Source organism: Pseudopipra pipra, chromosome 8, assembly GCF_036250125.1.
Source record: "Pseudopipra pipra isolate bDixPip1 chromosome 8, bDixPip1.hap1, whole genome shotgun sequence".
NCBI classification, from domain to species: Eukaryota; Metazoa; Chordata; class Aves; order Passeriformes; family Pipridae; genus Pseudopipra; species Pseudopipra pipra.
In genome coordinates, this window is record NC_087556.1 from 1,831,801 (window position 1) to 1,853,996 (window position 22,196).

Here is a 22,196-nt window from a genome sequence, read left to right on the forward strand (position 1 = left end):
TTTCATGACTTTAAAGAGTAAAAAGAGAAGAATTGGGGTTGTTCAGCCTGGAGAAGAGAAGCTTCAGGGTGACCTAATTGTGTCCTTCCAGGGCCTGAAGAGGCTGAGAAGAAACATGGAGAGGGACTATTTCCAAGGGCCTGGAGGGACAGGACAAGGGGAATGGCTTCCCACTGCCAGAGGGCAGGGTTACATGGGATAGTGGGAAGGAATTGTTCCCTGTGAGGGTGGGGAGGCCCTGGCACAGGTTGCCCAGAGAAGCTGTGGCTGCCCCTGGATCCCTGGAAGTGTCCAAGGCCAGGTTGGACGGGGCTTGGAGCAACCTTGTCCTGAACTTTAAGGTTCCTTCCAACCCAAACCATTCCAGGATTCCATGATTGTAGGACACACACCTAAAGACCACTTGACAAGTCTTCTTGTAAAGACAAAATACACAAAATCTCTTCACGGGCCAAGGAATCCTCAGACCTTGAGGCAAATTTATGGCAATTTTTAGGTGAATGATGTCTTTTTACCATCCTCTGTCCCTTCCCAGCTCTCTCATTTCCTTGCTCAGCATTCCCTGTGCCCAGCACAGTTCATGGTGTCTGTAAAATGCGAGATGTCTAAAGAAACACAGTGGATTTAAATCATTCATCTGAAATGTTATGGCACCACTGCTCCATACTCCAACCATCAATGTACAACCAGTTTAAATATCTGAATCACAGCAATAAAAGGATGGAAAACTGGACAGCAAAAAATACAACAATAAAGATGAAAGTAAGTACTTTAATAGGTTTGCTATTAATCAGTCTTCCTAGTGACAAATATTATTTACCACACATTTAACTGTTTTCAGTGACAGATTTCTCAGTCTCAATTGCCACAGAAAAATACACATAAAAGCAGAAGGAAAAACCAGATAAGAAATTCTCAAGTAGAATGTAAAGACATTTAAACTTTACTTTACTCTCCTCAACCAAGGCCTCAAACAATTTCACATGTACTGAAAGCAGACAGCTGAAATAAAAACTTTTGCTCACTTCTCTGAAAGGTCCCAGGGAAAGAAGGGAAATTCCTTGCTCTAACCATGCAGGGAAAAAGAAAAGGATAGGGGAAAAAATTGAATTTTTGCCTGTAATTAATGTATTTTCCTGCTAGTTTTGGCTATTTTCAAGCAGAAATTAAGGATTTTTTATTTTCTTTAAGTTTTTTTTTGGAGTGTGCCAGAGAGCAAACACAATCTAAACTATTAACTAATATGTTCTGGGGTTCTTTTCAGTAGTAAAATCAAGCCAATTCCCCACAAAATGGGGAAATGGGAAAGTACAAACTGAGGCTATTGGTATATTTTATTTGTACATTTTCTTGCAGCTTCACTCAGTAAAAAAAATTAAGAAAACCATCTCAATCCCTTCTTACCCTCAGGATAATAAAAGCAAAGCAGCAACTCCCTGAGGGCACTTCCAGTGCTGTAGCAACATTTGCATTTTGGTAGCAGGATGACATGATTCATAAAGGAAAATCTGTCTTGATCCTCTCTGAAATCAGCCTGATTATTATAATAAATGATTATGAGCCCGTGCAGATTTTCTGAGGTCACTGTTCTTTTTCTAACCTCCTTCCTCACATCAGAGAGTGGTTTTTATGAACTAATCATATCTGACCTGGGTCATTTTCCTGTGGGAACTGTCAGGGCTGAGCAGAGGATCTCAAAGGATCCTCACCCCGGGGATGAGCTCGGGTTACATGGGGAGTTTGTTCCATGTGCCAAGAACGAGCCATCAAAATCACTGTATTAGAGTTCAAAAAGTGGAAAAGAAAGGTCAGTTTTGCCTTTGAGGTCGTTATAAAGCAGAAGAAAATTGAAATCAGGCAGCACAAACCCACCTTCCCAGCCTAAGGAAACCCTGGGAATTTATATAGAAAAAGATGAGCAACTTTCCAAACAGCACAGCAGCCCCAAACCATTCTCAGGGAATCACAGAATGACCTGAGCCGGAAAGGACCTTAAAGCTCATCTTGTTCCACCCCCTGCCATGGGCAGGGACACCTTCCACCAGCCCAGGTTGCTCCAAGCCCTGTCCAACCTGGCCTTGGACACTTCCAGGGATCCAGGGGCAGCCACAGCTTCTCTGGGCAACCTGTGCCAGGGCCTCCCCACCCTCCCAGGGAACAATTCCTTCCCACTATCCCATGTATCCCTGCCCTCTGGCAGGGGGAAGCCATTCCCCTTGTCCTGTCCCTCCATCCCTTGTCCCCAGTCCCTCTCCAGCTCTCCCGGAGTCCCTTCAGGCCCTGGAAGGGGCTCTCAGATCTCCCTGGAGCCTTCTCTTCTCCAGGCTGAACAATCCCAATGCTCTCAGCCTTTCCTCATGGCAGAGGTGCTTCATCCCTCTGATCATCTCCTGAGAACCCAGAGGTGGACTCTCCTTTTATTCCTGGCATCATCACAATACACCAAAATCTTAAATATTGACTCTTACTTTTTTTCTAAGTCAGTTAATTTATAAACTCAGATCATCTGGCAATGTAAGAGGAGTTGATAAAAGAGGCAGAATTTTCTCCCTTCCATCTCTGACCACATTATAAAGTCACAGAACCTGAAAGGACCCACGTGCCGACCACGTGCAGAATTTACATTTTTTAGGAAAGGTGAATTTAGAGCCCAACTTCCTCACTACTCCTTCCCCAAAGGACCTTGTCCAGATCAAGTTCATTAAGAAATCTGTACTCCTCCTCTTTCCATGCCTCCAGGCCCTGAATATGCTTGCAGCTCCAAGACCAGAATGTGTCTGAGAACTCAAGAGCAGCACATTCCCTCTGAGCACAGCAGCACTTCAGGTGCTTCAGACAAGCACAAGATGCTGCTCTGCTTCATCCCAGGTACCATTAACAGACCTCAGGCAGCCCAGAGCATCCTCAAGGCCAATTCTGGGCAGGAAAACATTCTTTTCACACATCCAGCAATCTCATTTAGCAGCATTTTCTGCCTTACATTCCCTGGCTCCTTCAGGACAACAGTATTTGATATCTTTTGTTTCCACTTGTGCATGGCTTGAAGGAACTCAGTTGTGCTTAGAACTTTTATCTTTCCCTCAAATCTTGCTGAAAATGCCCCCGTGGCTCTCACTGATGGTTTTTCAGCACTTGTAGCTTAAGAAGATTGGTGAAAAGGCAAGAATAACATGAATGAAGATGCAAGGGTGCAAATGCACAGCTACAGCACAAGGGGGGCATGTGCCAGAACAGACACTGAGCCCCCTCCTAATGCTGGTAAATCACTGCTAGCCTGATTAATTCCTGACTGTAATTCAGAAAATGGCATTTTATCACTCAAGTCGGCTGATTAATTTTATTTTCCCGATATTCCCACCGCCTCCACCAGTGGGATCTTGTCCTCACCCATCTCCACTGGCAGCACTCAGGGCACGGCTGAGATCTCAGAAGAATTACCACCCCAAAAAAAGCCTTTTTCCATTAACTTCAGTGCCACCGGGATTCACCTCCAGTCCTGCACTGAGACATAAATCAGTGCTGGCAAACTTTAATTAAAGCTGCTTCTCTCTGGGCCCGTGTTCAGCACATTTTTTCACTGCTCATTTGCTCTACAAACAAATGACTTGTAAAAACCAACAGGTTTTATGACATGGTAAAAACATTCCTGGTTATGTTCTACTCAACTGTTTACCTGTTCCCCCAAAGCATTTTATTTCAATATCTTGCTAATCAAGGGGAATATTATTTTTTCTTCTGAAATTTTCCAGCTGAAAAGGTTTTGCAGAACTTCAGGTGAAACAGCTGAGCTGCAGCTGTACATCTAAGACAGGCCTACCATTTAGTAGGAGCAATTTTAATAGTTATTTAACTAATGAAGTGGATGGAGATACACAAAATTAAGTTCTAGCTGGTTTCAGTGCATTTCCAATCTACTGCTAACAAAAAGTGAGTCAACAAAGCCAATAAAAAGACCTGAAATTACCTTTATAACACCTTCCCCAGGCCTCATATCCGTATAAATCTTGACATTGTAAGAGATGTTGGAGAAGGTGGGGGAATTATCATTTGCATCGATCACCAGGATATTGACAGTCACTGGGACACTCTCCTGGACTCCATCAGAAGCTGTCATCTTCAGCAGGAAAAAAATAAGCAGAATAGGAACATATTTTAATGGTGTGTTCTTAATACAATTCCAGCTGTGAGGAAATACAGTGTGACAACCAAAAATCAGCATTTCACATCTCACTTCAGCTGAGCTTGAGCCTGCAGAGTGCAAGACTCAGGGGAAAAGCAAAGCAAACCCACACCTTTGAAATGCTCTGTGTCAGGTGGGCAGGAGAAATGAGAGGGAATCACCTGGAATTTCCCAGGGTTGGTGCCAGGATATGGGCCACAGTCCGTGGCTGGGAGGGAGGAGCCACCTGTCAGGTCTCACCTGGGCATCACCACACACAGGAGCTCCTCTACCTCTGTTAAACCTCCAAGAGAGCATTTCAAGGTGGCATTGAAAGAGCTGGAGGCCTTTTTACTCCAGAGGGGAAATCTGAGCTCTCCTTTCAACTGCTAAAAGGACAGAAAATAGGGAGGCACAGACTGGGAACCCTGGCAGAGGAACAGCCCTTTTCCAAATTGCTGCAGGGTCATTGTTTACCCTCAGCCTGAGGGACTATCAAGTCCATTTTTAATTCTTTATTTTTTTTTTTTTAAATACTGCTGCCTGGGGTTTATTGCAGCCTAGTTTTTTATTTGCTCCTGAAAACAAGCAAAAAGCCCAAGGCAGGTGTCACATTCCTGGCTCAGGGGACGAGACAAGAAAGGCACCGATGGCCTCAAAGGCCAGGTATAAAAAAGTGGGCTCAGATGCTGCCATGGCAGGGGGGTGAGGAGCAGGGGACACACCTGGGACCATGGACATGATGCTCAGGGGGATCTAAACGCTGCTCTCAAGTTGGAGAAGCAGCCTGGAGGAAGGCACAACCCCCAGGAGCTCCCCTGGTTTCGCCGTTTCCTCCTCCTGGGCCGTTCTCCTGATCTCCAAGGATGTCAGAACCAACCCTTTCTCCCAAGAAGCTCTGACTGACCCTGCAGGGCCTTCCAGGGGTGGGCACTCACCGAGAAGGTGTAGAGCTGCTGGGTTTCTCTGTCCAGGGGCTGCAGCAGGGTGAGGTAGCGGGTGATGCCACTCTGAGTCACAGTGAAGAACGTGCTGTAATCGTTCAGGAAGAGATGGAGCTGGGGATCCTTGGTCTTCAAACGACATCAAGAAAAAAAGGGTGTGTTATTAGAAATTCACCTACACCATTAACTCTCCAATTATTTGATGCAAGTGCTTGATTTAGTTGAGACCTAAATAGGCAGAAAGTACAAACGCTGTGATTAAGAATCGTCAAAACTGTAAAAAAAAAGGTAAAAACCCCCACTGCTGGTCTAAAAATCTAATCTTCTCCATGAAAAATGGATTAAACCCCTACTTTAATCTCTAGAGTGAGAAAATCCAATGGTAAACAAATACCTGCATCTGTTAGTTTTAAATGATTGCTTTTTTTCCCCTTTGAAACAGTAATTTCTAAGCCAAATATAACAATATAAGAAACCAGATTCGAGCATATTAAAAACAAAACAAAACTGATCTTGATTAACAGAGCAATAAAACAGTTGGGTTGGTGCAATGAAAAATATAATGATGTGTTGAAATGCATCATTAAAGAGATGCAGCTCAGAGACTCTCTGCATCTCAAAAAGAATCAAAATATATTGATGCAGAATTATGAACTTCTCGGTTGATCAAGGGAAAAAACATAATAAATGAACTGTGGCACCATTTCCATTAGCAAGTAACATTTTAAGGTAAATAAAGGCAAGTCAAGGCATTGTAAATTTACTCATGTCTTCATGAGTACTTCAGTCACTCCTGACTTCCATCTCTTTCAAGATGTTATTGAGTTATTTAACTGATTGGACTGCAAGGGTCACTCTACATTAGTTAAATTTGCAAACAAACTACATTAGCTTTTATTGCCTCCAGCATTCCAACAAATTCCCGTGTCCTTGTCCATAATGTGGTTAATTTAACCTGACTCCTTGTGCTACTCTTGGTCACGAGTGAGAGTCCATTTCTGTCAGATGAAGCCAAGCTGGTGGAGTGCAAATTCAACTGGAGAAAACACAAAAGGCTGGGAAACAAGTCCCATAAAAACTGGTTTAAATTGCCCCAAATAATGTGGAGATGAGGGATCAGAGGGATGAATAAAACCCAGCAGAAAATTCAGGATTTTAGCAGCTGCTTTCCAACATCATTGCACAGAAGCTGCCCCGTACAAGGTAGGACACACAAGGCAGGCACAAACAGCTGAATTCAGCAAATTAACCAAAAAAAGGAGCATTAGGCTCTTCCTCTCTCAATATTTTCTCACCCTGAGGCCACGATGCTTCCAGAAGGTTAATTCCTACCTGTCATTAGTGTCAGTCCTATTGGATTAGACCCCCCAGAGCACTGGAGAGGTCACCAACAGGCACTGAGTGGGATCATGAACAACTCCCAGGACAAAATTAGTACAATTAGAAGGAGAAAGAGGAACTTTTCTTAGTGAACTAGAACAAAGCCCATGCAAAATTTGCTCAATTTAAAGGAGAAACCATCCCAGTGTTCCAAACAAGTGGTTTCTCATTCCCTGGATCTTTGCTGAAATGCCAGCTCCCAGGAAAATTACAATTCCTTTTCCAGTCAGCAATGCAAACAGCAATGTCTTTATTCCATGCAAAATTACAGGAGGTAGTTGCCAACAACTGCTCCCTTTGCAGACACTATAAAGCCAAGCAAAAATTTATTTTCCAAAAACCCCTGTTGGTTGTTACAATTCCGGCTTGTCATGTCATTTTGAACACTAATAAACAGTATTTTTTTCCTAATTTGCTCCCCAGGAAAAGCAATGATGGAGATCCCACGCCCTCCCAAAGTAATCCATCCTATTCCTTTGCTATTCCTGCATTAGCAACGTTATCCAAATGTGGAAGTTAAATTGCCTTTACAGCAATCAATGCCTAGTTCATGTGCCTCCCATGCATGTCAGACCTACAGAGCAATTTATTTCCTTAATCTTTCCTTAATCTGGAAAAGCACTGTTATGCCTTTACATCATTAGCATGGATATTTTACATTATTATCACTTTTTGTGCTGCAAGAAAGTAGATCACTTAACTGAACATTTTGTGTGAGAGAATACGACTGTGGGAAACAATCCAGCAATGCTGCCAACACTATTTCCAATACTTTCATTTTTAAACTATTTTATTTTAGGGCCTAGACTTAAACACTGTGTTTTCTGGGTACACTACTGGGTCATGCAGACAAGGCTGGTCTCTGAGGAATTCTTTAGCATGTGGTTTTATGTAGGAAAGGATCAGAATCCACACAAGAGAGTGCACATGCAACCTGCAAGGGCCATTTCAATCACACAGTTCCAACCTGAGAGGGTTTAGTAGGTACTTTTAAACCTGACATGGTTTAGGAGGTACTTTTTAAATTAAAAAAGGACTTTTTGTAATACTTAAGATGTCTGTGAAGACATATAATTATTTAATGAACATTAAGCATTCAATGAACATTCACATGACTTTATGCCCTGAATTTGGTCCAGTGTGTTTAAAGGGCTCTTTGCAGGTTTCCCAAACCAAGAGACAGCTCCAACCTCACACACCATCAGGACAGAGAAAAATGAAGGAGGACAAGAGGAAATAAATAAAGAAATCACACAATTGAAGCAAGAAATGGAGTTTTTCAAACACAACACCCAATACCTACGGGCAGGGCACCTGGGGCGACCTACAAAGGAAAACAGGGCACAACATGAATCCAAGTGAGGAAACACAAACCTGGGACTGAGGGACATCAGGAGAGCAGGACATTTGGGGAATTAATGGCTACAGACAAAAAACCTGCAAAAAACGAGGCACACAAAGGGCTCCAATAAACACTCAATAAACAAAGAATGGCCTTGGATGTGCTCTGCTTGAAAAATCTCTGGAGAAGTTCCTGCCTGGATGTTAATGTTCCACTCCTGCTGTGTAAACACACAAAGGTTTACAACTCTGCCCAAAGCAAACAGCTTTCCAGAATTTACTAAGATTAAACCAAAATTAAATGATATTGTCAAGACTGAGCAGGCAAGGACATATATCCTGTATGTGTTTCAACATCCCCAAGGATTTTTTGGAGGGAGTGGCTGTGAAGTTCTCCAGGGTAGCCAGAACGAGCTCCAAGACTATCCAAACTGCTCAGGCTTCCTGATTGCCAGCACAGGCTCATCTCCAGAGAGCTGCAGCAATAACAAAGAGACTTTAATGACACATCTGGGTTTCCCAGCATTCTCCACGTGGAGGATGATCAGCGCTGAAACGCCCACGGCGGAGAGTTGTTTTCTTGCAGAGATGTTTCCAGCATCTGCCCTCCTCGTTTTCTGGGGGAAAGGAGAAAGTCTTTCCCATTTTCACTAGGCAAATGTGAGATCCACAGCCTTGCAGAGGCACAGCAAGTGGGGTTATTGGTCCCAACACAAGAAAGACACTGACCTCTGGAAAAAGTCTAAAGGAGGCCACTAAAGTTGATCCTGGGGCTGGAGCCCCTCTGCTCTGGAGCCAGGCTGGGAGAGCTGGGGGGGTTCACCTGGAGAAGAGAAGTCTGTGGCTCCAGGGAGAGCTGAGAGCCCCTCCTAGGGCCTAAAGGGGCTCCAGGAGAGCTGGAGAGGGACTTGGGACAAGGGATGGAGGGACAGACAAGGGGGAATGGCTTCCCACTGCCAGAGGGCAGGGATCGATGGGATAATGGGAAGGAATTCTTGGCTAGTGATGAGATCTTGATGGTCTTGAAGGTCCCTTCCAACCCAAACCGTTCCAAGGCCATGAAATGGTGCAGCTGTAACACGGCTGTGAGGGAGCAGAGAACCAAATTTAACTTCCCCTGTGTTAATCCACGTGCCAGAGATTCATGGAGAGCTTCCAGCCTGGGGTGGGCAGGAGGCTTCCAGCAGAGAAAGGCTGGGAGGACTAAATGGTAGCTCAGGGCGGGTTTGTAAGCACAGGTAATGCTCATTAACTTCTGCAGGTCTCAATGTTCTGCTGGCTTCATTGTACCTCCATAAATGAATGTATTTACTGAGTCAGGATTGCTGATGAGACGTTGCCATCGCCCTCTCCGTGCCTGTGCATCTTAGTTTCCACTGGTGGCACTGGCTAAACATAATGCATTCTGTCTTCTAATTGAAAAATCAGTTGAGATTGTATTTCCTGTTAAGATGACTCCCTGTCTTCTGATAAATGCAGGAAGAAAGTGGGCATCTGAACTGAGTGTCTTAAGGAAAAAAAAAGAGAACAAAACACGTTCTAAATTTAAACCCCGCGGGAATTATAATTGAGTCCTGCTATAAACCTTCCAAAAATTAATTTATAGATGTGACATTGCAAACAGACCTTTAACTAGAGCAGCCCTGCCAAGTGCTGATATAATTAAGTGGTCTGTTTAAATGGCATAAATTAAATTAAGCCACACGGATACCTTAAGACCTGAGTAAACCAAAGCTGAGATGAGGAATTTAAACAGTCTGATCTGAGGGCTCTTTACATAAGGCTTCCCAAGCCACTGGCTTCCTTACTCTTGGGTTTCCATGGGAGAGAAGTCATTTCTCTTATCTAGTGATTAGGGTTGCTGAGAAAGCTGCCCTGTGTATCAATCATGGAATGGTTTGGGTTGGAAGGGTCCTTAAAGACCATCCAGTCCCAACCTCTGCCACGGGCAGGGACACCTTCCAACTAGACCAGGTTGCTCCAAGCCTGGCCTTGGACACAGTTCCTGATGAACAGTCCCTCTCCTGCTTCCCTGTAGCTCCCTCAGATCCTGGAAGGTGCTGTGGGGCCTCCACAGAACCTTCTCCTCTCCAGGCTGAGCAGCCCCAGCTCTCCCAGCCTGTCTCCAGAGGGGAGGTGCTGATGGACACCGATAGCATCTTTGCCAGGTGTGCCAGCACATGTTCAGAACAGCACCTGTGTGGTACTCCTGGTGCTCCTGTGCATCCCTGCAGCCCGTGCAGCATCCCTGGGCAGCGGGATAAGGCCCAGGGCACTACTGTGCCACTCCAGATCCTCTTCTCCCAGACACTTTCTTGGTTGATGCCTCCGTTACCTGTGGAGTTGAAGTCAAAGGAAGCTCAATATCCCAGGCACATGGTGGGATTCTTGGGTTATCCTGTGCAAGAGCTGGACTTGATCCTTGTGGGTCCCCTCCAGCTCAGGACATTTAGTGAGCTGTGTTTTCAGAGAACTTGTGGTAATTTTAAATGATTCTTTTACTTAAAGGCATCTCGGTAGCAACTGGAGCGGACGGAGCAAATAATGGATGAAATAAGTTTTAAATTTAACTACAAGCGCAGGTTATGGATTTCCAATAACAAATCCAGAAAAGGAAATTAATAGATTTCTTCACATTTTTTTTAACCAGGAGTTACTGAAGCATTTTTCTCTAATATTTGCCTTATTGCTTCTATCTTTCACAGCTGTTGTCTGAACTTGTTTTGCAGTTGATGTTCTCTCGAGAGGAGAGTTCTCATAACACTGAGCAGCACTTCTGGGCCACCCCACCAGTTATGGTAGGGAAGAATAATTCAGGAAATATTCCTCTCAGAATGAAACAGCCCATTAATATCATTATTAAAACAAACAGAAGGGAAAGGCAAAGCCAAAAGGCTGCTTCTCTTTTTTAGGATTTATAAAGATTGGGGTTTTTTAATTTTGGGGGATCTTTCACTTAAGGGAAATCAAAAATATTAACGCTGAATCACTCCTGTAGCATTATGTTTCTTCCTTTATTTGTGTAGGGTGAATATCTCATGGTTTCTGCCCTCTGAAGCTGTTTTTTCTCTCTCTGAGGTCCTTGGAGTCCTCAAGGAATTTGGGGGTTTGTGTATCTTCCCCATTTTAAACAAATGTTACTGCTAATTAGTGGCACCACTGAAGCTGCCACTTGTTTATTGCCATCTCCCACCAATGACTCATCTCTGTGAGGAACAGAAGGTGACTTTTTCCAAAACTTTCCTGTCAGCTTTTCATTCCAGGAGGGACATGGCCCTTTCCGCCCCAACCTATAAAATCTGAAAAGGGCCGTAACCCTTTCTGGTGTACGACTTTCTAGCCTTGCTTTGTGCAGGGGCTGGAGGGGCTTTGGTGGTGATTGAAAGGATTTGGAATTAAAGCACTGCTCAGCACCATCCTGGTCCTTGGTTTGACCTTTTGACATCTTTTCCTCCCAAGTGGAGTTGACATAAGTGCTGAAGAGCTTTCCATAGAATCCCAGAATGGTTTGGGTTGGAAGGGACCTTAAAGATCATCTCATCCCACCCCCTGCCATGGGCAGGGACACCTCCCACTAGCCCAGGTTGCTCCAAGCCCCGTCCAACCTGGCCTTGGACACTTGCAGGGATCCAGGGGCAGCCACAGCTTCTCTGGGCAACCTGTGCCAGGGCCTCCCCACCCTCACAGGGTGTATTCCACCTGTATATCCAATGTAACCCAACTCTGGCAGTGAGAAGCCATTCCCCCTTGTCCTGTCTCTCCAGGCCCATCTCCAAAGTTCCTCTCCAGCTCTCTTGAAGCCCCTTAAGGGACTGGAAAGGGCTCTAAGGTCTCCCTGGAGCCTTTTCTTCTCCAAGTGAACACCCCCTGCTCTCTTACATCCCAAGGTGCAACTACAGCACTTTGGAAAGAGAGAGGATGCATCTCCTCTGGCAGATCCGATGGATCACATCTGTTGGCCTTAACCAACAACAAAACAAAAACTGATCCCGTTGTAGAATCTGGTGCTGAGACAGAGCAATCCTTCCCTATCTCCTGTGTCCATGGTCCTTATCCCTCAGACCTGGGGGAAGGGGCCTTTCAGGTGCAGCCCCAGCCTGGCAGCAAGGAGGGGACATGAGGGCCACTGGCCAAGTTCCAGCACAGTCCATCTGCCCAGCACATGGAATCACAGCCCAGCAAGGAGGGAGATCTCCCTTATTTGGGGGATGGGGTGGGGTGTCAGAATTCAGGCTTTATTGCCACATCATTTCCGAGTCTGGAAATCCTTGGCAGTTACTCATCATGCCACACTGAAATATTAAACTTTTCCAATAATAAACAGAAATAATTCACTTTTGGCTCTTTGTTTTGCATCGTGTGGCTGAAGTTGATTTTCACTCACTTCTCCAAACTCCTGTTATCCAACGTCCAATGAAAACTAAAATGTGATGTAAAACAACCATGTCTTAGGTTCACTAGGAAAAACAGTTGGGCTCTTGAACTGTCATATCCACAGGAGATTCCCTTTCCAATATCCAAATGTTGAGAGGAATTCATGGGAATGTGCTGATGGGCTAAAGAGGGGCCCAGTGATCAAACTGCTTGTGATGATTCTCAGAGCACCCCTCAAAACTCGAGGTATTGAACTTGTACTGACTAAATGAGTAACACAAAGCACTTTTGGTGGGGAACAGAAATCCCAGGATTACATTACAAACCTAGGGAAGTAAAAGAACAAGCTGCTTTTCTGTGCAGAAGTTTTTGAAATTAAACATTTGCATTTTTGAGAGCATGTACATAGCACGTGGGTTGCTATCTATCTGGCATGATTCCATGATTCAATCAGTCAGCCCAAATTCAGGATTTAGCAGTTCAAAGTTATCCTAATTTTCTGTCTTGTATATAACCTAACATGTAGTTACAGCAGAGAACCTTGTATTATCAAATCTGCCTTTGCCATCTCATGGGCAGAGCTGTGCAACTGCCAGGGAAAGGTTAATCCCAGCACTATTAACTCCAGCCTGGAAACCCTCCGGAGGTTAATGAAGCCCAAATTCTGTCTGTCATCCCTTCAGTGGAATGATATCAACTGCCAGAAATGGGAAAGAGTCCCAAAAAAGCAGCAGCATAGAAAACTGCCAGTCAATTTAAAAGCCTGAACTAGGACACTGAATTTTCTTTAATTAAGGAGAATTTGCTTTGAATTATTCCAAGCACAAGGGATTCAGCCCTTCTTTTTCCAGCTGTAGTAGGTGGATTCTTTGGACACTCTTTGTGTGCACAGGAGGATTTTCCAAGCTCATTGCAGCTGATCCCAGAATCATGGCAAAGTTAAAACTCATCTCATTCCAGTCCCCCTCCATGGGCCAGGCTGCACCAACCTGGCCTGGAACACTTCCAGAGATGGGACAACCACAGCCTCTGTCACAGACAGACACACACCAAGGCCTGTTTGAACCAAAGGATCAAATCAAAGGATCCCAGCAGCCTCCCAAGAAAATTTCTCAAATTAGCAGTTTAAAAAGGCCATAAACACACACCTGATGCCTGCACACCTTGATTATTCCTATACTAACATCCAAGATCCCAGGAATTTGATCAAACAAGAAACTGCTTTGCTTTTAACAAAACTAGAGTGTTTCACAAGCAATCCAGACCCCCAGCAATGCCTGCTGGTGTCCCACACCCTCATTCCACACCTTTTATCCAGCCCCCACAAAGCCAGATCCAACAGTCATTCCCACCTGCCTTCCAAATGGTTTTTATCAAGGCCCATAAATCCAGGGAGATGTTTTAATGGATAGGAAGGAGATATTCTACAGGAATGTGGGCTTTAAAAGACCTTCTTGGGACAATAAATCACTCCAGTGCAGTGATGCAAAAGTATCTGTCAGTGACAACAGTCTTGTGTTTCTTAAAAATCATGGATTTGCCTGTGTCCAACATGAATCCTTCAGAATCAGGGGGTTGTTTTTGGACTATAAGAACTAAAGAGTACTGACATGTATAACTAGTACTACAAATCCTATCCCAAAACTCAGCTTTCCTTATGGATCTGAAGACAACCAGAGAACGGAAACCAAAAAGACCAACGGGGACAACTGGAGAGACAACAAGAATTAGAGGGAAAAGAAACATTAGCCAAAAAAACCCCTCTCATAGCCTTGGTGAGAACTGAAGAAACATCAGCCCAGGAGTGATGTCCTGCTACTGCTTGGTTACTGTTCCTTTGAAGATCCCCATGAGTAGTGTTGGTATCCAAATCTGGGCAGAGCAAAGAAAGGATTGACCTTCCAGCCTCCTGCCCTCCTATTCCTCTTCTTCTCAGTTCAAACTACGACTTCCTCCTGCTCTGAGCCCCCCTCTCCCATTTTTCCACACTGTGGGAAAGGCTCATCCCTCTCTCCCATTTGCCCACACTGTGGGAAAGGCCCATCCCTTTCCCAAAAACCTCTTTGTGCTGAGGATTCATCACCTTGAAGAGAACACAAACTCACGGAGAGCTGAGTAAAACACAGAGTAGTTTTCCAGCTCAGATGCACTTTCAAATCACTTCTCAAATTTGAACTCAGAATGAAAACAAAAAGGAAACTAAGATATAAAAAAGTGATAGTGAGTTTTTGTTGTTTTTTTTTTTTTTTTAATTTATTGATCAAACCTCCTTTGTCTCAATTTAAAAAAAATTTTAGAAAGAGCGAGCCCTGAAAGCAATAAAAATTCAGCCACAAGAAGGACACTGTAAGGGACCAACACATACCTCCTCCACGTCGTTGTCCAGCACCACGACCTGCAGTGGAGAAGTGAGGTTCTGGTTATCTGAGATGGTGGTTCCCACCGGGGAGGATTCCAGGATGAAGCCCTCGTAGGTGGATCTGGTGAAATAAGGCTTCTGGTTGTTCTCATCGAGGACCTCGATGTGCAGGTTGGCAAAGGCAGGAAGGGGGTGGCCATTGTCTTGTTCAGCCTAAAAAACACCTCATTTGTCAAAGGCTCTCTCAGCCAAGTTCAGCTGCAAACAGAGACTGACTGGGGATGGTTTGGAGTTAACAATCAAAATCCAGTTAAAGAAATGGATACCATTGCACAGATCCCCCTTTTGTGAAACTGGGCATCATGAAAAAAACCCCAAACGAACAACTAAAAATTAGTAGGAGAGAAGAACAGAAAGACTTCCCATCACAATAAACTTTTACATAGTCCCAAGAAACCCAAAGCTCTACAGCACATAAGCAAACATAGTTCCTTAAACTCGCAGGACTGAGAGTTTTGGAAAAATCTTCGAAGGACAAAAGAAAACTGGAGACTGCTGATTGTACAACAGAACCCAAGGCACCAGCAAGAGTTAAACCCCAAAGGTGCTGCCAGCACACAGGGATGCACAGTGCTTCCTACAGATTACTGGACACGACTCCCTCCCTCTCCCCCAAAATCCACCTCTCCAGCATTACAGGACTGGGATTTTAATTTGGAGTTTGCCTGGTTTTGCATCCTAGAACAGTTAGGGCTGGAAGGGACCTCAAAGCCCATCCAGTCCCACCCCTGCCATGGGCAGGGACACCTCCCACTAGCCCAGGTTGCTCCAAACCCCATCCAACCTGGCCTTGGACACTTCCAGGGATCCAGGGGCAGCCACAGCTTCTCTGGGCAACCTGTGCCAGAGAAGTTGTGGATGTGAGTGTCAAGTAAAATATTCTTTATTTCAATGAATAACCCCCAGTTTTCACCCTATTTATTTTTATTTTCAAACTTCCTAAACATAAAAGCACTAACTGCCCATTCCAGTGGGCTCATCCAACATAAACCCATGATCTTCCTTTCTTGTCTTTTAACTTTACAGCCAACCACTAATTAAGGCAAATAAACAAGGGAAGTAGAAGACAACAAGTAATTTGTTCTCTAATTTATGAAGAGTAAACCAGTTTTAATTATAGTCCTGCACATGTCCCTGTAGCAAGACAATAGTAGGGCATTGAAAGACAGTCTCCTACGGCCAAAATGCGTATTCCCAGGGCCAAAACCTGGGAATACCACACCAGTGGAGACCTGCAGCATGAGAACATTTGCCCATCCCCTGCTACTTGTACAGCACTGACATCATTCAGGAGGGATGAGATTTCTGTAAGGTGAGGAAGAAAAGAAAATGAACTCTGGAATTTCGGGTAGAATACCATTAAATATCTCCCCTGAAGACCATTATACAGCAGACTGACTTCTAAAGGCTTGCATTTAATTTAACCTGCTGGCTGAAGAGATGTCTATGTTAAATTGTTATGTGAGGAAATAGAGACAGTCTCCCGGGAGCAGGCTGGGATCTCATCTTTGCTGATTTAAGGATTTCCTAAGGATCATTCCTTCCTTGGTGTTAAACTCAAACTTTAAGTGAGAAGCGATTGAGAGCAGCCCAGGCAGAAGGCCCTGGGGGTGCTGGTGGGGCAGAGGCTGGACCTGCCCTGGCCCAGAAACCCCCCGTGCCCTGGGCTGATCCCCCAGCGTGGGCAGCAGGGCAGGGGGGGATTCTGCCCCTCTGCCCCTCAGGGGAGACCCCCCTGCAGAGCTGCTCCAGCCCTGGGAACAGCCCAGCAAGGACATGGAGCTGCTGGAGCCAGTCCAGAGGAGGCCCCAAGAGGATCAGAGGGATGCAGCAGCTCTGCTGGGAGGAAAGGCTGGGAGAGCTGGGATTGTTCAGCCTGGAGGGGAGAAGCTTTGGGGTGACCTGATTGTGGCCTTCCAGGGCCTGAAGGGGATGACAAGAAACATGGAGAGAGATTATTTCCAAGAGCCTGGAGTGGCAGGACAAGGGGGAATGGCTTCCCACTGCCAGAGGGGAGGGTTGGATGGGATATTGGGAAGGAATTCCTCCCTGTGAGGGTGGGGAGGCCCTGGCACAGGTTGCCCAGAGAAGCTGTGGCTGCTCCGTCCCTGGAAATGTCCAAGGCCAGGCTGGATGGGACTTAGAGCAACCTGGGCTAGTGGGAGGTGTCCCTGCCTATGTCAGGGGTTGGAATGTGATGGTCTTTAAGGTCCATTCCAACCCAAACCATTTTATAATTCTATGTTGCAGTATTTGAATCAATGTAATTAAACTAAGGAGCAGCCAGCACAGAGACAGAGAGGGAAGGTCAGGGCTGACAAAGTTGCTTCTTTGAAGTACATACCAGAACTGGGAGATCTGGGTGAAACAAGGGACATAATTTATCTAGATTTGGACTAAGATTTAGGATTATATGTCACACACTGGATTAATTCCCAAGGTCACAAAGTACAGCATAAGGAAAGAACCACTGATACGGATTAAAAAATGGCTTAAGGACAAGAAGGACAGAGTACCTTTAGAACTCAGAAGAAATTTGACTTTACTGTCAGTGAAGCCTGTGATGTGCCAGGGAAATGAAATTGGCACATAATGTGTCTAGACACTGTGCTTAAAAAAACCCCAAACCCCAAAACATACTTTTTTTTTTTTGGTCACGTATCAGGTGACTTCAGGATCATCAAGGCTGTAGTGCAGTGAACAGTCCTAGTTACAGAGGCCACCTTTCCAAATAATACAAGTCTTTCTTCTTCTTCCCCTCCCTTAAAGAAAAACACCAACTATGAAGTTGTTATGCCAAGTTTTAAGTGATGGATGTTTGAGTTTTACATGAACAAAGATGCCTGTTTACTGCAGGAAGGAAATACAGCCATTTCTGTCAATAAGAGACATTACAGAACAAAGCCATTATTGATTTTAATAGTTTCATTGCTCTGGGAGTGCTGACACACAATTTAGGGTTAATCTTATCTCACAATCACTGGTCTTTCTAATGTGTATCTGTGACAGCACTCTAAAGGCAAGAAAATCTTTTACCACGCTGCTGAAGGTGAGGAAAACTTGCTGTTTCCATATGTGTGTGACAACTTTGAAGACTGATATGAAGCAACATTTTAGTAATGGACAGGAAAAGGTCTGGGTTTTCTGCACCCTTTTTCCCCCTCTCCTTATTCACAAAGACAAAACCTGTCCCTGCACTCAGATTTTCAATTCTACATCAACTCTCATTACTAGATTAAATACAGGATAGAAAAAGGAAGGTCTAAAAGAGAATTAGTTGAATACTGAGTTCACCTGAGGGATGAACATTTGAATAGTTAATTTAAAAGACCAGTAATTGTACTTAATACCTACAGGAGATGCACAGCAATTCAACCAAACTAATTATGTGGGAGATATCAGCCTTGTCAGGAAGTGGACTGAGCAAGTATTTAATGAAAATACACTTCTTTTATTCTTTTTTCTCATCTGTCACTGTGAGTTGAAACCCAAAATCTTAGAAAAGCAAAGATTTCTTAAATGCAAGAAAATATATTCATTAAGATACATGGGAAGAGGGGAAAAGTGGAGCTACCCTGAACAAAGATAACTCAGGTCACCAGATGCACAGAGCCAAGAGATCAAAACAGGGTGTGAGGAATTGAAGGCTGACAGTCTTGCAAAAACCAACCAAACATTGCAAATACAAAGTTTCTGAAGTGCTGGGGAAAAAAAAAAGTTAGATAATTCAGGACTTTTTAAATCTCAAAAACCATGGACTTTGGAGCATTTCTCTAAGTCCAGGAACTTCCAGTGCAGGGAGCCTCAGCTGAGGGACATCTTCTCATTGCCTGCTAGCATTGTGTTGTCTAAAATTCATAATAAAAGAATCACAGAATCACAGAATCATCAAAGTTGGAAGAGACCTTCAAGATCATTGAGTCCACCATTCCCCCAGCAACACCATAATCACCCCTAACCCATGTCCCCAAGTGCCACATCCAGATGTCTCTGGAACACTCCCAGAGTCAGTGACTCCACCTCTGCCTGTCAGAGCAAACAGGCTCTGTCAGAGCCACAGAAACAGAGAATGAATCAAGGTTTGGGTTGGAAGGGACTTAAGGCTCATCCCATCCCACCCCCTGCCATGGGCATGGACACCTCCCACCAGCCCAGGTTGCTCCAAGCCCCGTCCAACCTGGCCTTGGACACTTCCAGGGATCCAGGGGCAGCCACAGCTTCTCTGGGCAACCTGTGCCAGGGCCTCCCCACCCTCACAGCCAAGAATTTCTCCCATACATCTCACCTGAATTTCCCCTCTGTCAGTTTGAAGCCATTCCCCCTTGTCCTGGCGCTCCAGTTCCCGAGGCAGAGTCTGTCTCCAGCTGCCTTGCAGGCCCCTTCAGACACTGGAAGGTTGCTCTGAAGTCTCCACTCAACCTTCTCTTTCAGAGAAGAACAACCCATTTGTTCTATTTTAAACTTTGCCTCCTCCTGCTTCAGTTGATAACTCCTTGTTCTGACATTTCCAGAGAGTGAACTGTTGATTCTCCTTCACCCTCAGAACTCTGACACTATTTTACAGGTGTCTACCACGGCCTCCTCCTTCCTCACCTGACAGGAGCCTGCTTCAGTTCTGCTCTGTCCTTCTTGGGACAGGGACCAGAGCTGTGCACCTGAATCCCTTCAGTACTGCTGTTTTTTTTTCTCTGTTCTGTTCTCTATCTTCATTAATGATTTCTAATTTTGCCTCTTTTTTTTTGACAGCCATGGATCACTGCGCCAACCTTCACACTCAGTGCTCAGTTCCAAGGCCAAGATCTCATTCCCAAGACAAGCCAGACCCCATCATTCTCAGCAGAAGGCCGGGATGATCTTTTCTGACACGTTTCACTTTATTTTTAAGCCATGCCTTATTTTATCAGCTGTTTTATCACCGACTCACTCGGTCTTGCAAAGTCCTTCTGCAATTCTACAGTCAATCCCTGGAAGTTTCACCTCTGGAAGTGCTCAAAAGACATGTAGATGTTGCCCTTGGGGACAAGGGTTAGTGGTGGGCTTGGCAGTGCTGGGGAATGGGTGGAATTGGTGATCTCAGAGGGCTTTTCCAACCTCAGTGGGATGCACTCACACATGCTAAGGGGGGTGGCTGACTGCGCTGCAAGACCCCTCTCTACTGCACTTGAAAGGTTCCTGAGGTCTAGAACAAAAGAAATGTCACTTGTATCTTCAAGAAAGACAAGAAGGAAGGTCCAGAGAAGTCCGGAACCTCCCCTCAGTGCTAGGGAAAGTCGTGGGGGAGCAGATAATTCTGGGAGCCATTTCCAAGCATACAAAGGACCAGGAGGAGGCTGGGAGTCATCACTCCCATGGGTTTATGAGGGCAATTCATGCTCCACCACCCTGACAGGTCCCTGCAGTGAGATGAATGGCTTGGTGGGCACGGGGAGAGCAGTGGGGATCTTCACCAGGTTGCCCAGAGAGGCTGCAGAGTTTCCAAATACTCCCTCCCCATCCTGAGCAGGGGGTAGGACTGGCCATTCTCCAGAGGTTCCTGCCAATCTCAGCAATGTTATGATTCTGTAACACCCCAGGATCATAACAAGTTTTTTTATTCCAGTATTTCACTCACTGAGATTGTTCCCAAGTTTCTGCAAAAGCCAAGGGCTCCATCCCACTGCTGTGCTCCATGACCTGCCTGGCTTTTAAACTGATCATGTCTTAGCCTTGCCCTCTGCACTTGGAACAGAAAACAGCCTTTGTTCGATGAACAGATCCCCCAAAACATGGCTAAATGTACTTTATTTTCTGCCTTCGAAGTGCATGTTTGTCCACAGTTTGATCCTGAGGCTGCTGCAGAAGCAAGGCCTTCTTTTCACGGAATGCAGAAGTTTTCAACACCCTTGAGAGCAATGGACAGGAGGGATCAATGAAGTTCCCAATGGGAAGAGAGAAACCAATTAATCTCCCGAGGGAGGAGCAGGAGAGCACCACTTTCTGTTGTTTGTGCTGAGATCCAGATCAGGGAAAATTGTGCACACTGTGAAGGGCTTCCCTCTACTGGAACAGCTGATACATGTTCTGGGAGCATCTCCCTGATCCAAAGCACCTCCACAAGAAAGGAATCACAGAATCATGGAATATCCTGAGCTGGAAGGGACCCACAAGGGTCATCAGTCCAACTCCTGGCCCTGCACAGACACCCCAACAATTCCACCCTGTCCCTCAGAGCATTGTCCAAACCCTCCTGGAGCTCTGGCAGCCTTGGGGCTGTGCCCACTGCCCTGGGGAGCCTGGTCAGTGCCCAACCAGCCTCTGGGGGAAGAACCTTTCCCTGAGATCCAACCTGACCCTGCCCTGGCACAGCTCCAGCTGTTCCCTGGGTCCTGTCTCTGCTCACAGAGAGCAGAGACTGGAGCTGTCCCCCCAGTGCCCCTTGAGAGGAAGCTGTTTCCAGCTCCCAGGCATTTCCTTGGGATGGGCAGGACAACAGGCACACAAATTCCTGCCCAGGAATGTCACTGCAAATGGCATCTTATGCATGAAGCTGAGTTCACTCACAATTTTCCCTGATTAACATGGAATTTGGTCTGGCTGCTACTCAGTCTCGCAGAAATGCTCACAGCAAGTACACCTGACTTACTCACACCTCTAATGTCAGCCTATATAACAACCTGACAATTCAGCAGGGGAAAACCTAAAGATTCTAAATCCCACTCTGTTCAAAAATTCCAGCCAGTAAAAGTTCCAGAGTAAACAGAATTTTACAGGAGAGTTCCCCATCACTTCCTGCAGAGTGGGCCCACAAACCAGTTTCCCGGTGACACTGGAATTTCAAACAGTCTGACCTTCTGTCACCACCTGAACAACAGGGAAATGCAATCCCACTGTAGAAGTGTCTCCACGGTGTTATCTGACCCCGGGTCAAGGACAGCCTGGCAGAGGCACCTCGTGGGGATGGCACAGAGAGGTCCCCGGGATACAGAAAATCCTCTGCAAGGATATTCTTCAAAATAATCTGCACCACTGTGGCACAGACACTTCTCTTATCAAAACTGTGGGGAAGGCACCAAAAACCCCTTTTTCATAGAATTCCAGAGTGGTTTGGGTTGGAAGGGCCTTAGTGCTCATGGAATTCCAACCCCCTGCCTTGGGCAGGAACACTCCCACAAGACCAGATTGTGACAGTCTATTCCCTAAGAACCATAAAACTCTTTGTTTCAAGTAAAAGTCTTATTAAAAAGTCAGCCTAAAAATGTTATTTGAGGCTGGGAAACTTCTTTCCTCCTTCCCTTCTCCCCCTTTTTTTTAATCTAATTTGATTTTTTTTTTGAGATGCCCAATTTACATAAATCCTTTCCAATTTCCCAAATACAATTAAATACAGTGGACAGTGGTTTAATACCATACAGGCTCTATGCAAATCTACTCTAAAACTACATTATCAACTTCACTTCCCCTGTGCACAGGTGCCCCCATGAGATCAACAAAACAGTCCTCTACTCTCTCACCTGATGTGCAGCAAGTTCAGCAAAATCTGGTTTCTTACAGATGTGGTAAATTCTCTGGAGTGCAGCAATTCCAGGAATTAGGTTTTACT

General features: G+C 45.2%; 1 protein-coding gene across 10 annotated transcripts in view; it reads right to left on the reverse strand.

The window, feature by feature from the left end:
* PCDH15 (protocadherin related 15) overlaps nt 1–22,196 on the reverse strand; it is a 701,112-nt gene that overhangs the window by 163,859 nt on the left and 515,057 nt on the right. For all 10 annotated transcript variants that reach the window (XM_064662188.1, XM_064662185.1, XM_064662184.1 and 7 more), the window contains 3 exons: nt 14,564–14,770; nt 5,098–5,232; nt 3,965–4,114 (listed from right to left, as the gene is read on the reverse strand). In XM_064662188.1, coding sequence (XP_064518258.1) covers nt 3,965–4,114; nt 5,098–5,232; nt 14,564–14,770 — 492 coding nt within the window. The remainder of the gene's footprint in view (nt 1–3,964; nt 4,115–5,097; nt 5,233–14,563; nt 14,771–22,196) is intronic.